Source organism: Ursus arctos, unplaced genomic scaffold (assembly GCF_023065955.2).
Source record: "Ursus arctos isolate Adak ecotype North America unplaced genomic scaffold, UrsArc2.0 scaffold_16, whole genome shotgun sequence".
NCBI classification, from domain to species: domain Eukaryota; kingdom Metazoa; phylum Chordata; class Mammalia; order Carnivora; family Ursidae; genus Ursus; species Ursus arctos.
This window is the reverse complement of record NW_026622830.1, coordinates 1,431,085-1,447,000: the sequence shown is the minus strand read 5'-3', so window position 1 is coordinate 1,447,000 and position 15,916 is coordinate 1,431,085. Positions and strand designations below refer to the sequence as shown.

The 15,916-nt window shown below is 63.4% G+C and overlaps 1 protein-coding gene and 1 long non-coding RNA gene across 19 annotated transcripts in view; one reads left to right on the top strand and one right to left on the bottom strand.

The window, feature by feature from the left end:
• Nucleotides 1–6,481: 6,481 nt before the first annotated feature.
• LOC130543754 (uncharacterized) lies at nt 6,482–13,525 on the bottom strand. The gene is made up of 2 exons (XR_008959325.1): nt 12,271–13,525; nt 6,482–7,281 (listed from the first exon to the last, which is right to left on the bottom strand). It is a non-coding gene; the product is annotated as an uncharacterized LOC130543754 (long non-coding RNA).
• Nucleotides 11,214–15,916, top strand: part of LOC123001300 (uncharacterized) — a 50,112-nt gene continuing 45,409 nt past the window's right edge. For 6 of the 18 annotated variants that reach the window (XR_008959322.1, XR_007190698.2, XR_008959324.1 and 3 more), the window contains exon 1: nt 11,269–11,896. Coding sequence is in view for 4 of the 18 variants with exons in the window: in XM_057312446.1 (XP_057168429.1) it covers nt 14,203–14,339 (137 nt within the window). In the remaining 14 variants the exon portion in view is untranslated. Of the gene's footprint in view, nt 11,897–13,429; nt 14,340–15,916 lie in introns of those variants that run through there. The other 12 variants (XR_008959319.1, XR_008959318.1, XR_008959315.1 and 9 more) reach the window with 4 other exon arrangements.

The window sequence follows — 15,916 nt, the reverse complement described above, 5'->3', positions numbered from 1 at the left end:
CGAAAGCCCAGGGCAAGAACCAGAACGGAGGCCAGGGTGGAGGCAGAGGGTCATGATGGACAGAAGGAAATTTCTATTTTTTGGCATTCAGCTGCCTGCGCAGTGACGTAATCAGAAGGTTTTACTGACCGGGCAATAAAACAGCTCACAGTCGCGGACGCACGGTGCTTTAGCAGAGCTGGCCGCGGGCCTCACGGCCTTGGCCAAGGTCACTCCTGGGGCTCAGAGAGGCTGTCTCAGGGCTGGTGGCCCCCAGAGGCTGAGCCCCAAACACAGGCAGGCCCAGGGGGTGTGGGGCTGCAGCCAGTCCCAGACAGAGTCAATGCAGACCCACCCCCCGGCTGCCGAGAGCCTCCCTCCCACACACCCCGGCTCCTGGGGGCTGGTCCTGCCCACCACCTCTGGCTCCGCCAGTGGTGCCCATCAGGCAGTGACCCGGGCACCGTCAGCTGGTTGCCAGTCTCTCCTCCTCAAATCCAGGGGAGGTTAGCTTAGTGGGGGACGGGGTGTTGCAAGGGTGAGGGTTTTTGTTGAGTGGAGAGGCGGTGGGACCGGGCGAGCTGCACAGGCTTCAAGGACAGGGTTGTGAGGCCAGTGAGCACTGGAGTGGGGGACGGGGGTCCTCGCGCCCGCCCTTGGATGGAACCACCAGCAGCTGTGGTCCCCGTGCAGGGGCAGGATCTCACTGCTGCCCAGAGCAAGCAGAAGCAGGCGTGCATCACCCAGGATCTCAGTGAAAAAGCCATGGTCATGCGACTCACCGAGTTTCCGAGCTCAGGGTCCCTGAGACCACTGGAGTGGGGCACGAGCTCAGCATCCTTCTCCACCCACAGGAGCCCAGCAGCACAGGGAGAGGGCAGGGGGTGGCAGAGGGGCATTAATGCCCAGGCTGTGTGTCCGTTTTCCATGCTGTGTGACAAACCACCACACATTGAGTGGCGTGAAAGGCCACTCATGTATCACCTTGGTTTCTGTGGCTCAGAAGTCCGACACAGCGTGGCTGGCTCCTCTGCTCAGGATCTCCTTGGGCTGAAATCAAGTGTGGCTGGGGCTGGGTTCCATCTGAGGCTTGTTCCAGTTATCAGCAGGATTCAGTTCCTTGTGGTTGTAGGACTGAGGTCCCAGTTGTCTGGCTATGGGCCGGGGGCCCCTCGTAGGTCCTTGCTGCGTGGCGCTCAAAGATAGGTTACAACCTGGTTGTTGGCTTCCTTCCTTGAGACCAGCTGGATGGAGTCTTTCTGTTTTTCCTTTCAATGGTCTCACCCGATTAGGCCAGGCCCACCTAGCAGATCTCTCCTATTGATTAGCTTGCTGTCGATTCATCAGTGCCTTGATCTCTGGAGTGATTTCCTAGAAACTTTCTTGGCCCTGCTTCACTCAAGGTGAGGGGACGATAAGGTGTGCGCTCAAGGGGGCAGGGGATCTGCTTCCCACAAGTCTGGTGCAAAAGAAGGAGAGGAATCTGAGCCCGGCGTTTCCTGGGAGGGATGGCTGTCCGGGGAGACACCCAAGACCCTGCGCTGATGGGGATGGAAGAGCCCCAGAGGCCACCCTAGGGGACCTCTCGGGCTTTGCTGCCTTCTGAGCCCAGAAGAGGTTCCCTGTGATGCTGGATTCTCAGCCCAAGTTAGCGGAAGAGCTTTCTGGCGGGAACCATCACCTGGAGCTGGCAAGCCCCCTGGATCCGGGGGCGTGCGTCTCAGGCCTGCGCTGCCTCTTCAAGATACTTGAGGACTCAGATTCAATAATTTATCAGGTCACATAATAAATTCAAGGAATATCTCCAAGGTTTTGAGAACCCGAATTTGACTTCCTCCAGAGTTTTACGATCAGGCAAAGCCATCCATCAGGACTGAGCAGAGATCCATTTGTTAAATGGGACAGCTCCCTTCAGGGCAGGCTAGTTCTCAATGTCCACAAACCCGCTATCAGGAAAATCTGTGTTGTCAAGAAGGCAAACGTCCTCCAGGGATCCCAGAGTGTGGCCACCCCCAGGCTTGGGGCTTCTGCTGCTGGCTGCTTAGAAACTCGGGGCAGAGGCAAGTGGGTGGCCCTAGGGGAAGGGAGGGGAGGGTTCCACTGACAAAAGCCCGGGCCAGATGTGGCTGGCCCACAGTGTGGTCAGCATGTCCACATCTGCCAGGTCCTCTCCTAGGGGACCCAGCAGGGGGAGCCCTGACCATGGGAGGTGTGGGGGGTTGCCTTAGGCTGGGCGCTGGGCCATCTGCCCCAGAGACATGGAGGATTAGATCGTGAAGCAACAGCAGGGTCCTCACCTCCCAATAAGACCGGCCCGTGGGGCCAGGAGGTGCCCACTGCCTTCCCCAAAGTTAGCTAGAAGCAGAGGTAGGAGCTGGGCCTGGAGGGAGTAGGCACAGGGCAGTCTCTCAGCAGGCAAACAAAGACCCGGCACAGCCACCATCACCATCACTACCACCATCATCATCACACCATCATCATAGCATCATCACCATCGCTATTGCCATCATCGCCATCATTACCGTCATCATCATCATCATCACGACCATCACCTTCATCATCACCATCATTGTCACCACAACTATCACCGCCATCACTGTCATTGTCACCATCACCATCACCATCATCACCATCACCACCACCATCACCATCGCTATTGCCATCATCGCCATCATCACGACCATCACCTTCATCATCACCATCATTGTCACCGTAACTGTCACCGCCATCACTGTCATTGTCACCATCACCAGAGGACCATTGTCATCACCATCATCACCACCATCACCATCGCTATCGCCATCATTACCGTCATCATCATCATCACCACCATCACCTTCATCATCACCATAGCCGTCACCATCACTGTCACCATCACTGTCACCAGCACCATCACTGACACTGTCACCATCACCTTTATCATCACCATCCCCGTCATCCCCATCACCGTGTTGCTGTGCGTCCACTGCCATCACCTCTCTTCGAGGAGGGGAAGGCGTTTCTGGGGCAGCAAGCCCCCCCCCCCCGCAAGCATTTAAGGGAAGCATCCAGATACCAGCATGGAAGGCCAGACCATATGACCTCCAGCCAGTCCCAGAACCAATCCTGGCGCCTCCTTCCAGCATTGAGGGCCAGGGGCGCCTCCTTATGCTCATTGGGGTTGCTGGATCCCCTCAAGATCGGCACCGTCACAACCTGGCAAAGCCTTGGAGCTAAGACCCCCTGGGGGTGTGGGAGCGAGGCTGCGGGGAGGTGAGGCTGGAAAGCGGGCTCCCAGTAGGGGCAGGAATTGCATGCGGTGTCCCCGTGGGTGGCTGGCACACCTTCCCTGTGGCTGTGGGGGCCCGGCCACCCTCTCGGAGGACACCAGCCCCTCCGCACGGCATTTCCCCACCACGCTGTGACATTTATAAATGTTACATGCAGGGAACCAGAAAACCCATCCCAAATTAAACGAGAGCCCAGCGAGCACCTGCGTGGGCCCCTGAGAGGAGCCGTCCTGGCGGCGACGCTTTCATCAGCTCCGCCACGGGACTCCGCGCGGCAGCCTGAGCTTTGGCAGCTGTCCAGTTCCTTACTCCAAATGAGTTTGGCACTTTTTTTTTTTAAAGCACCTTTATAACAATCTCAGAATGAATATTTATAGGGCAAGAATGAGGGAACCAGCTAATTGTGGCTGAGATCCTGTTGGATCAACACCCCTCAGCTCCCGGAGGACAGCGTGCGAGAGAGAGAAAGCTGCGCCCTTCATCCGGGGGCTCCCGGCCGTGGAGGAGCTCAGAGAGAACCCTACCCAGCAGGTGGCAGCCTGCTACAGCTGGTCAAGGCCCATCGGGGGTTCTGGGGGCGCTCTCAGGAAAGGCGCTTTATGTCTTCTCCTGCAGCCTGCCCTGGGACCCGAGGGACCTGCCCGCACACGGCGATGGCCAGGAGGCAGGGCCCCTGCACCCCGCGGGCACCCATCAGGGACGACTTGAATTGTGCCACCCGGGAGGCCAGGGGTCCACCACGGAAAGGAACGGTTCTCGGAGGCTGCCCCCTCCACCCCTTCCGCTGAGCCCCAGCAAGGGGAGAGGAGGAGGAACAGGTGACCCGCAGGCACCAGCCCCTGCGTGTGCCAGAGCGGGGCGGGAAGGGGTGGGTGGGCAGGGAGCATCCAGGCATCAGACACATTCCACACGACGTCGCTGGAACCTGTGCGCGGGACGGGGAGGCTCCTCCCCTGGACGGAGACGGCTTCCCCTTTCCAACAACATCGGGGCCTGACGGGCCTGAAGCTAAGTGGTCTTTGGACATTTCGACCTTTAGGTCTGTGGTTCTGTCTACTCTCTGAGTCTCAAGGATTAGAAAGCTAGTTCTCCTTTAGTGCAGAGTGGGGAGCTCTGTGCGGCTCAGAAGGAAAGGAAGGGCTGAAGCCTGGTGAGAAGGGCTAGACCAAGGGCTTCCAGCTGATTCTTCTCCGTGTGTCCCTCAGAGCCAGGCCGTCTTCCTAGGTGCCCAGCAGAGCGGGGCTGCTGGGGTGCGGGCAGCCAGCCCACGGAGTTCGGACCCCAACCCAGCTTGCTGTTGGGGTCGGTGACAATGCACCCGGTCATCTTGGCTTCTTCCCGGCTCAAGGTGCCCGCAGCAGCTGAGCTGGCCCTCTACCAGGGCCCTCCTGCCCGTGGCCGGCTGCCATGTCCCTCAGCCCCCTGGCCACCAAGGCCACGTCCATCCTACTCTGGCTGTCCCCACACTCCTGGGAGAGTGGCCAGGGCCCTGCCAGTCCTCCATGCCCTCAGGGGTGTCTGAAGAGTGTCTGGGACCACAAGTAATGACCACGATGGGGTGGGGCCCACAGCAGGGGACGGGTGTCTATGGGGGGTGGAGGGGCACCCTCTGGGGGGGCGGGCAGTCCTCCCTCTCTGCTGGGTGACACGGCCTGTGGGTGGAGATGTGACCCTCCGTATTAGAGTGTGTTCTGATGGCTTCACCCCTTGCAGGAGCCAGGAGAGCTTTCTACTGTGGGTACGTTTTCACATTTAAGGCAAAATTTCTTAAAACGCAGCCAGAAATGGCCCCAAGCCTCCATTTCCCCCGCCCAGTCTCCAGGTGCACGTGGCCAGAAGCTTCGTGCTCCCTGGAAATGGGAGTCTGTCTCTCGATCCAGAGAGAACTTCCACGGGGCCGCCTGGGCACGTCTGTGGGGAGGGGCAAGGCTCGGGGGGCAGGCGCAGAGGGACCCCCACTCCAGCTGAGGGTCCTTTGCTTCCGAGAGGAGTCCATGCAAGTCCTCCACAGTGGGGAGGCTTCAGGACGTGGCACAGCCCTTGTGACCCCAGCACACACACCGCGGGGGCAGAGAAGGGGGAGACCGGGGCGGAAGACGTCAGAGCGTTGACCCCACAGGATCTGAGCCTCAGAGCCCCAGGGGAGGGGACCAGCCTGGACCCCCAGCACCCCTCTCGCCCCGGAGCTCTGTGTCGGTGGGGGCGCATCGTGGGGCAGGTCCGAGGCCACCCTGGAGGAGCCGTCCTGGGAGGCCCCGTGGGCCTCGTGGGCCAGGCCCCCGCAGCGGACCACGTCTCTGTGACGGTGAAGCTGCCACCATTCTGGATGGGCCGTCTCTGGAAACAAATTGCTCTTCGCTGACACCACGGCAATGGAATAGAACTTTCTTTGCAAGCTGTCAGGGAGGGTTTCCCGCTGCCGTTACGGCAACGTGTGCCCATTTGTTTTGCTGTGTGTGCACATGCGTGTGCATGTGTGCCTGCGTGCACAGGCATGTGTGCCTGCTGGAGCGCTGAGGCCTGGCCCAGCCCAGGGACCCTGTGCTCTTTAATGTGGGCCTGGCCAGCATGGAGGGGCCGGTCCATGGGAAGGTGCTGGAAGCTGGGCGGGCTGTCCCCTGGGCGCCTCACCTCCCTCCAGAGCTGGCTGAGCCCTTCCCGGGCCACGCCTGCTTCTGGCCCATGCTGACCAGTCACCCTCCCAGCCCAGTGGGCTTCCTGACCCACAGCAGCTGGCCCTGGCCTCCTGGAGCACACATGGGCATCTGCCCCCAGCTTGCCCACCCCCGGTGCGGGTTCCATCCTCATCCAGGCCTGGGAGGGTCTCCTGGACAGAAGGGTGCAGGATCCAGGCCTGGGAGGGTCTCCTGGACAGAAGGGTGCAGGATCCAGGCCTGGGAGGGTCTCCTGGACAGAAGGGTGCAGGATCCAGGCCTGGGAGGGTCTCCTGGACAGAAGGGTGCAGGATCCAGGCCTGGGAGGGTCTCCTGGACAGAAGGGTGCAGGGGGATGGGCTTCTTGCGGCCACACCTTCAGTAATTAAAACAATACGCATTGATTCTTTCATGGGGGGTTGTTGGGAGAGGAGAAGTTGGGGTCACATCAGTGGCTCTGCTGTCGTGTCGTGCAGGGACCCAGGGGAGCAGGAGCTCAGCCCTCGAAGCCCGAGGGCCGTGCCCAGGGTGTGGGGGTCAGTGGGGAGACGGGGCGCGGCAGACCCCGAGCCCCACGTATCTTTGCTGTGTTTTTATTGAGGGGAAAATCACCTGACAAAAACACAGCCACTTTAAAGTGAACAGCTCACTGGCATTTAGCACATTCGGCGTTGAGCAGGCACCACCTCTGTCATTCTGGAACATTCTAACCCCCCTCCCCGTCCCCGAGGAGGCCAGCCTCCAGGAAGGGGCCAGTCTGCATCCCCTCCCGCGGACCGGGAAGCCCTGCCTGCGCGGTCTGCTCCGGACAACTCGTGTGCGAGGCGTCGTAGTGCCCGGGGCCTTGGGCTGGCTTTTCGCGTCTTCTTGCTGCTTCCGCGAGGCAGCCCACGTCACAGCTCCGTTTCCTCTCTGTGGTCAGGTTGGTCCGTAGACGGGCGACGGGGCGGTCTCCGCCCTCAGCCCCGGTGCTCAGGGGCACCGTGAGTGTGTGAGTCCTTGTTCGGTTTCTTCAGGCTCCTGCCTGGCGTGGGGTCTGGGTTTGCTGGTGTCGCTGTGGGAGGAGCTGCAGACCATTGTCCCCAGCCACTGCGTCCGAGGTTGGCGCCCGAGGTTCCAATTTCACAACATCTTCGCCAACACTCGTTGTTTTCCGGTTTGGGGCTTTTGTGTTTTTAATAGCTGTCCTGGTGGGTGTGAGATGGCTTCTCACGGCGGTTTTGGACTGCCCTTCCCGACGACCAGCAACACAGAGCATCTTCTCACGGGGCACTGGCCATCGTGTGTCTTCTCTGGGGAGATGTCTGTCCAAGTCCCCGGCCCATTGTCATGGCGGGTGAGCTGGGCTTGTCTGAACAGAGACATGTGTCGGCCATGGTCTGAAAGTACAATCACATTTTTAAAAAAACCTAGGTTTTGTTTTATTCAAAGATTCATGGAAGAGCAAAGTGACCAGGAGCCGGCTCTTGTCGTCAGCACAGCGCTGGGGAGAGGGGCACCCAGGCAGGGGTGAGGGGAGCCCCCATATCTGACTGTGGCCTGACCCTCTGAGGGCACTGGCCCTACCTTGCCCCTGCCCCCTCCAAACAAGACCCCAGCCTCACCCCAACCCCCAAGCTGAACACACATTAACATGGTTCTATCCATGCCCCCCCCCCCACGTGCCACCCACGGCCCCAGCAATCTCACGGTCGATCCATCCATTGACCCAGTGATTGAATGATTGACTCACTCATTCATTCCTTCAGTAGATCCTCTGTGTGGTGAGGATGGGAGGGTGGGGGATAGAATAATCCTGTGTGGGGACCTTTCCTGAACTAACACCACAGCGTCAGCCCCCCCCCCCGCCCCCCCCCCCCCGGAGGCCTCCATCAGCACCTACGGGCGACGGCCCCACTTGACAGATAGGGAAGCCGAGGCTCCGAGAGTCAGGGAGTTGCCTGTCCCTCACCCCGACGGGTCAGTTGGTGGGGCGCTGCTGAGGGCTGCAGCCCTCTCTCTTCTGGCTGGAAGATGCGGCAGGAGGCACGTGAGGGCTGCCCCCCCACCGGGCCCGCGCCCCCAGGGATGGCGCTCCAGGAAAAGCTCTCAGTCAGAAGCCACTGCTCCCGGGGGCGCTCCTGGCTCCATTACTGTCCTCGAGCTTCCAGGAAACCGCTGAGCTCCAGTGACCGCTCCGCCCTCCACTCAGCTCGAGGGGCGAGAGGCCCCGTGGCCCAGAAACCACACTGCTTCCCCCCATCCGTGTGCCAGAGGCCCCTCACCAGGGGCTGCTCCCTACCCCCAGGCTGACTCCTGGGACCCCTCTGGGATCTGCCACAGCCCCTGAGCAGGAAAGCCCTTCCTCATGCCCCTGGGCCTCCCACTGCAGCAAGGGCATCTGCTGGGCCCTCCCGTTAGGGCGGAGCCCCCCGCCCCCCAGCCTCTCCCCTGCAACACGCCCCTCTCGCTCCCAGGAGAAGCACCCTATCTTCTGGGGGTCCACTCTCCTGACTTCCATCCTTCTCAGTAGCCACCTCTGCTCCGTTGGCAGGGCTGGTGGGCAGACTCTCCGGGGCCGGCCAGAGCCCCAGGGCCTCCCCCCCACCCCCGCATCATGGCCCCGTGGGTCCAAGCCACGGCCGTAGTGGCCTGGGGTTCCTAACGGCCCAGCCAGCTCTCCCCTCACCCCGGCAGCCTCCTGCCAGAGGGGCCCCACCATCGGCTGACCTGCTCGCCCTTGCTGTCGTGCCGTGGCCTCCTGGCTGTCTCTGGCCCGGCCAGGCCCGGGTGCTCCTCTGGGCTTCCCCCCGCCCCCCCCAAGCCTGCCCTGACCTCTGACCTACGCCACCAGCCAGGCCCCGCTCCTCCATTCCCCGACCACTCCTTCCGCAGCTCTTCCCCACACAGCGTCAGGAGCACGGCTTCTCTGATTCTGCACCCCTCTTCCCCGCGCCCCGCACGGTGGCAGCTGCCCAGACGTGGCTACGGACACTAAAATTATCAAATCAAATCCAAGGTTCGGGTCTGCAGTCACACCCGTTACGAACCCTCAGCAGCCACACGCTCCAGGTGGCCCTGTTGGTGAGACGCATTTGCACGCGCCGGACCTTCCCCCAGCTGTGGCGTGGCCTGAGTCCGCGGCCCCGGCAGGCGTGAGACAGCTCCCCATGTCCCTATTGGTGAATGGATGAGGGAGGCGGGCATTCGGGGCATCACATCACTGGCCACCTTTCTGGGGACGCCTGGGAGGAAGGCCTGAGGGGGGTCTTGGCCACTTTCCCCGTCTCTCCGACACTTGGTGGTCTCACTGGGGCAGGGTTCCATCAGCATCCAAGGCAGGGGACACTGGGTCTGTCTTCACTGTCCTGGCAAGGGGCTCTGGAGGACAGCAGAGGCCTGGGCAGCGGCCACACAGGCAGCCACTGCCCAGCACTGCCCCCGCCCTGGGACCTTGGGTGAGTCTGCTCCCTCCGAGCCGCTCCTCCTCACAGACTGGGGATGGTAGGAGGCCCACCTCTTAGCGATGCTTTAAAGATCAACCCATCATCCACACAGAAGCTTCTGGAATACCTGGAAATGCTGGTGTTGTGGATAAATGTCATCTGGCTTTGTCCTTGAGGCCCTGGGGACCCCCGAGGAATGGCCACCCAACCAGCCCTTCTCCCCGGAAGAGGCAGCCCCAGGCCCCCACCCTCGTCTGTGAGTGCTGGGCTGCCGTTATGAGGGTGATTATCATGTGATTTATGGCAGGGCCTGCTCCACACTCTCTCCCCCGCCCTCACCGCCTTGGAGCACCCTTGACAGGAGCTACCCTCGGGGACAGGCCCCGTGCCCACCGCCCGACCCCAACCACCTGCGGGCCCAGCCAAGTGTCCCCAGCTGCCCTGACCTCCTTGCCCAAGCTCTGGACGCCCTCCTCTCCCCACCCCCTGCCCACAGAGGGGACGGGCCAGTGCAGACCCCACGTCTCGGTCAGGGGCCAAGTGTCTGTCTGGTTTTGGGAAAGCTCTTGGACCACACAGCTTGAAACCTCACTGGGTCCCCACCTCCCTTGGGTGAACCCAGGACCCCTCAGCTGGGCCAGTGGGCGTTCCCACATCCACCTTCCAGACACCCAGACCCTCCCGGGAGTGCGGGACCCGCACACTGCTGCCCGGTCTCCTGGGCCCACATGGCCCCTGCTGGCTGGTCATTCCATTCCTCCCTTCACCTGGGCCTACGTGGGATCCGCAAAGACCCTCCCCATGGCACCCTGTATCCCAAGGCTGGGATCCTGCAGCTCTGGGCTGGGGGTGTCGTGAGGGGACTGGGCACGTGGGAGCCTGCTCGAAGAGCCATAGACACCCCTTCCCCACACCTGCAGCCGGGCCAGGCCTGTGAGGCACGGGAGGTGGGGAGGGTCGTGAAATGGCTTTCTGGAACAATAGGGCATCTTGCTGCTTACACTCTCGTGGCCGGGACTCCACAGGCAGTGAAGCTGGCGGTCCCCCTGCCTCCCCGTGTAGGGCCTGCACCTGGCCTTTGGGGAAGTGGGCCCCCCCTACCATGGCAGTGCCCAGTCCTGTGTCTCGGGGACACAGCTCACATAGTGGTGGAGGACGTTGGCTTCCACGTCCAGGCCCCATGAGGACAGGCCCCTGCAGGCCGTGCCCAGCACATATCCACGACATCATTGCAGCACGACCCCAGGCTGGGGGCGCTTGGAGTGTAGCCAGTGTGAGGACAGGGGTCTCCCACTCACGCATGCCCCCTGCTTGCAGGCCTGGGGTAGACTGTGGCAAGCCCGGTGGCCCGGCTTGCTGTCCAAGGTGACCTGCGGTCCTCATTCCCCAGAGCCGGCTTGGGAGCCTCTGGAAACCCCGGTGGTTCTGTCATCACCTCATCTGGGCCCCCATTCTGGGCAGAAGGGCACCGAATGGGGGGCTCGGTGGCCTGGGTGGGGCCCAGTCCCTGGAGGCCAACAGCAGGGAGGAGGCGGCAGGCCTCCCCACCTGGCTCGAGCCCTAGGGGCCGCCTGGGTCTCCCCAGGGCACCCCTAGGAACAGGCTGTGTGGCCAGGAGGGCTGCTGGCCTGCTGCGGGAGGCGCCTCTGTACTGGGCCGCGCTAAAAATAGCAGGGGGGATGGCAGGGCAGGGACAGCCGGTGGGAGGCCCGTGGGGAGGGGCCGGAGGGGGCCGCGGACAGCAGCCCAGGCCCAGGACCGGCCGTCAATGGCGCTGGCGCTCCCACCCTGTTCCCGGTGGCCGGCCAGCCGAGGCCCAGCTGACACGCTATTTTTTCCCCTGCTTGACTAAATATGGTCAGGGAGCACAGCCCGAGGGGGCCACTTGGCCGGGGCCGCGTGTTTGGGATGCTTGGCCGGGTATATAAGGACTGCAAAGGTGAGGCCGGCTCCTGACCCGAGGGGGGCCCCCACGCCCGCTCCGGCCCCTCGGGTCAGCCCTCCCCTCCCTTCTCCTCCCCTCCCCCGCCTGCGCGTGTCTCAGCGATGGGCTGTGTGCATGTGAGAGCCCGCACACCCGCGGGACCGTCCCCTTTTGTTTCACCCTGACCTCTACCTTGCACTGACCCGGCTGGGGGTGCGGGAGCGTCTGCAGACACAGCCCAGAGCAGGGAGGGGCTCAAGGTGCACGGGGCTTGAGAGGAGGCTTCTCCGGAACTCTGCATCGCTCCTGGTCCCTCCCTCCCTCCCTCTCTCTCCCTCTCTCCTCTCAAGATCTCCCTTCCTGCTAAGTCTGCGCTGCTGCGGGAGGGCTGGGGGAAGGGCAGGGTGCGGAGGGGGGTGCGCGGTGTCTTCTTTCTCTTTGCCGGGCCCCCACCCCCCCAGTGCGGACGCATCGGGAGCTCTGGCCTCCCCCACCCCTGCATTCGCGATTGGCTCGGGGAGAAGGTGGATGGTGCTGCCACGGCTGCAGCATCTCCCTGGGAGCCACGCGGGCGCATCGTACCGGGAGCCGCGACCCTGCGCCCGCCGCTGCCGCCGTCGCCAGCCCGGCCGGAGGGGCTCCGCGGTGAGTCTGCTCAGCCTGCCCGGACAGCCCCACAAACTTGCCGGCCGCAGCGGTGGGGGTGTGCCTGCTGGTGGGTGGGAGCCGTGGCGCCGGGCCGCGTGGTTCCAGCGGGGTGCTTTGGAGTTTCCTCCTGGCTCGTGGCTCCGTCCGCATTTGGAAAACTGCAGAGCTAGCAGCCAGCAGGCCGGGAGGGCGCGTCCAACCGGGAGGCACGAACTTTGACATGCGGGCATTTTGCAAGGAAGCGGCTGCCTCCAGATGCCCAGGGGTGGATGGGGGTCCTGGTGCTGGGGTGGGGGCCGTGGGGGCTGGGGGGGCGCGGTTAACCTGCCCCACGGCACAAAGCGCGGCGCCGGGAGTGTGGTTAAACTTACCTTGGAACTTGCAGCATTAACCGCGGAGATGGTGGGCAGGGGGCCCCAAGCCCGAACGGTGTGGCTGCCCCAGGTTGGGACTCTGGACTTTTGTAGTTCTCGCGGTCGGGAGGGTCCCTGTGCTGGGTGTGTGCCGCGGGGGTGGGCGGAGACCGGGGGCTCGATGGGGGATGGGGTGGGGGTGGGGAGCAGCCAGGCATCTCTTGGAGGGAGCATGACCTCCACAGGGCTGGGGGCGGGGGGTCATAAATGAGGAGCGCTGGGTGAGGCAGGGCACAGTGCCAGCTTGCTGCCACCCCTACCACCCCCGTGGGGTCCCTCGGAGAGGGCTGCATGCCCGTCCTGCCAGGACGGGAAACTGTTTGAAAAGTGGCTGGGGTTCCTGCTGGTGTGCGGCAGAGGCTCCCAGGGCTCTGGCTGGACCTGGGCTGCCCCTCCTGCCCTTTGGAGCCCCCGACTTTTCCCTGAGCTCCAGACTCGGTCTGTGTGAAGGCCGCGGGGTGGGGGTGGGGGTGGGGGTCGTGGGGAGGGTCCCAGGCCTGAGCAGGGCTTCTGAGGCCTCATTTGTCAGAGAGGGTGCCAGACTTCTGTTCTCATGTGAGGGTCTCTGGAGGGCACATTCCAGGGTGCGGGGGGGGACGTGGGGGGACGTGGGGGGCTGGGGGCATCCCGGTTGCTCTTTTCCTTCCGGCTACATGAAGATGATAAAAAACGCAGCCGCACGAAAATGGGACATCACTCCTCAGGATCTTTCTGCAAAGTGGCTCTTTCCTTCGGGTGGGGTGCTTCTCGGAGTCCAGACCACACGCCCCCACGGAAAACTCTAGCCCGGCCGTGCCCAGTGCAGCAGCCACGGCCCAGGGACTTGAGAAATTGCTTCGCTGTCTCCGCACGCTGCAGGCTCTGCGGAGACGTGGCCCTGCCCTGGGGATGGCGGGCACCCGGACACCCTCTCTGGGCCTGTCTGTGCAGGACAGGTGGGCTGCCCGGTGGGGAGGGGCGCGCAGGGTCACCCCAGGCCTCGTCTTGCTGATGGAAGTCTGTGCAGGCCTGGGGCCTCGTGCAGCCACAGCAGGACCCTGGGTCCCGGTCCTGTGTGTCTGTGCCCAGCCCGGCTGCCATCCCCAGCGAGCGTGTCCCCTGCTGTCCCCCTCTGCAGGTGCCCAGCAACACAGGATGCCCTTCTTCAGTGACCCACCGCTCAGCCGCGGGCCTCACCCTGGCCAGAGCGAGACCTCTACCTGTGCGCTCCGGACACCCCTGGGCCCAGGCTGGGGGTGGCCGGCTTTCCTATGGCGGGCATCTGACCCAGAGGCCACACTGCTCCCTGCCAGACTCTCCGTGGTTCTGACGCCTGGATTCGGGGTATCCGGAGAAGCTGGTGGGGAAGAGGGGCTACTCTCCATCATAGGCAAATTCTGAAAGGCAGTGAAAAACAGTATCGATACAATTAAGTGTTCCAAAGTGCTTAGCCGGCCACTTGCTAAGTTTACTTAACCCTAGAAGCCGGTGAGCACCAGCAAATTCATCAACAGGAAGGAGGCCCCTGCGTTTGCCTGTAAATTGGTATTGATCAGGCTGGGTGGAGGCCAGGTGGAGGCTGGGTGGAGGCCGGGCGTGGGCCACGGAGAGCCAGGTGTGCCTGGGCTGCGTCGCTGGGCGGGTGGCGGTGCTGGGTGGCCCCTGGGCGCCTGTGGGAGCCGCCTGCTGGTGCGAGCATCTTTTCAGGTAGCCACGGCAGAGGTGGTGACATGTGAGGAGTGCAGAGGGGAGGGAGAGGGCAAAGAAGGGAGGGAAGGAGCTGGAGGGGAAGGAGGTGGCCAGAGAGGGGAAGCAGAAGCCAGCTCTAGTCCCGCACCCGGCCAGGCCCAGCAGCAAGGGGCTGGCAGAGGCAAGGACCACCTCCCAGCAGCTCCCAGCCGCCCTCTGGAGATGCAGGGTCCACCCGCAACTGTCCTTGTCACGTGTGTCTTCAAAGACAGAGGCACGACCGAGCCCTGCCCACGAGGGCTCTGGCCCTGGGAGGCAGAACCACCAGGGACCTGCCCAGGAAGCTGCCAGCTGCCCAGGTAAGGCCTGTCTGCTCCTCGGGTCTCCTGGCGCTCTCATGTGGGCTTAACAGCGCGTGGTGCTGGGCTCCCCGTGGGCTCAGGCCACCCTGCTCCCTGATCACTGACGGTGGGCTCCTTCCGAGCTGCGGTGTCTTCACTCCGGCCTCCCTGTGCACTTGGCTGGGACAAGGTGCCCAGATGGAGAGGGAGGGTGCTGGCTGAGGCTCGGCACGTCTCTAAGAGGAAATGGTACATCCTTCTCCGGGGTGAGGGTGGGAGGTGGCAGCCTGGGTCCTTGCTTTTCTTGTTCCACTGACGTAAAACCAGATAACTGTGGGGTGAAGGAAGGGATTTTTGAGACGGTGGAGCGGGCTGTCTGCTTCTGCCCTTCCTGACGACGTGCGCGCGTGTGCCTGGGAGCCAGAGAGCGGGACGGAGGGGTGCCGAGGTCAGGCGGGCAGGGGCAGAGCTGGAGGACGCGGTGGGCTTCCCCACACCCAGGGACGGCTCCGGGGTGTGCATCCGGGGGGAGCCCCACGGCCTCGGTGGGGCCCCTTCCCCGAGCCCGCGTAGCAGTCCAGGCTGAACTACCCGCTTGGGGAACATACTTCTTTATATGCCCATATGGACGTGCGGAGCTATGGAATGTAAAGAAGTATGTATTTCAGGTGGGGAACTCTCACCCGCGGGGTCGCCCGGCGGACCGACAGACAGGCAGACAGCCGGGCAGGTGGCGGTGGCCGGGGCGAGGCCTCTGTGGCAGGCTGCCTGGGTGTCCGTGGACGGCCCTGTCCCCTACCAGCATTGTTCTGTCACTTTGCCTGTGTCAGCAGGTGGAGGCGTTCATCAGACATTAAATATTCAACGTGCTGACTGCGGCAGAGGGAAGGTGGCCCCGTGGCAGGCGTGGGGTCCAGTGCGGGGGCTGGGAGGGGCCGGGCTGGGGGCCTGGGCTCGGGAATGGAGGGTGCCCGTGGCTCTGGGGCCTCACTTCCGGACGCCCTCAAAGGGGTCATTCGCCAGTAGAAAGGGCTGTTTGCGTGGCAGGGCAGAGAGCTGCTCACAGACACAAGGACAGCAGCCTGTACCCAGAGGTCAGGGAGCCAGGCCCGGCAAGGAGAGGAAGGAGGGAAGGGGCTCCTGCAGCCACGTGGGGACGCTTCTCGAGGGAGACACCCCTCCCTGGCCCCAGGGGCTGCACCGTGAGGCGGAGGCAAGGGCGCCGTGCAGCTCTGCCTCGGGTCAGCTGTAGGGCCCCAGCAGGGTTAGAGGCACCTGCAGCCCCAGGCCCCCACTCCAGCCTCTGAAACACCCGCCCCTTACCCCAAGGGCACCCCGACGGAGACCACAGGGGCTGAGGGTGGCCGGCCCTGAGCTTGGGTCCCCCCCTGGTCCTGCCCCCCACCCCCACGCCAGCCCGAGCCCCACGCTGCTGTTGTCTGAGTTTGCCGTGAAGGCTGGGGAGGTCTCCCTGGCCTGCTTAGTGTGACGGCTGCGGGTAGGAGCCTGGACGCTTTCTGCGTGCTGTGCCACCATCCAGGTCCTGGCCAGGAGAAGAGGCTGGGGTGCGTCCCGTGGGCCCCATGGCTGGACCA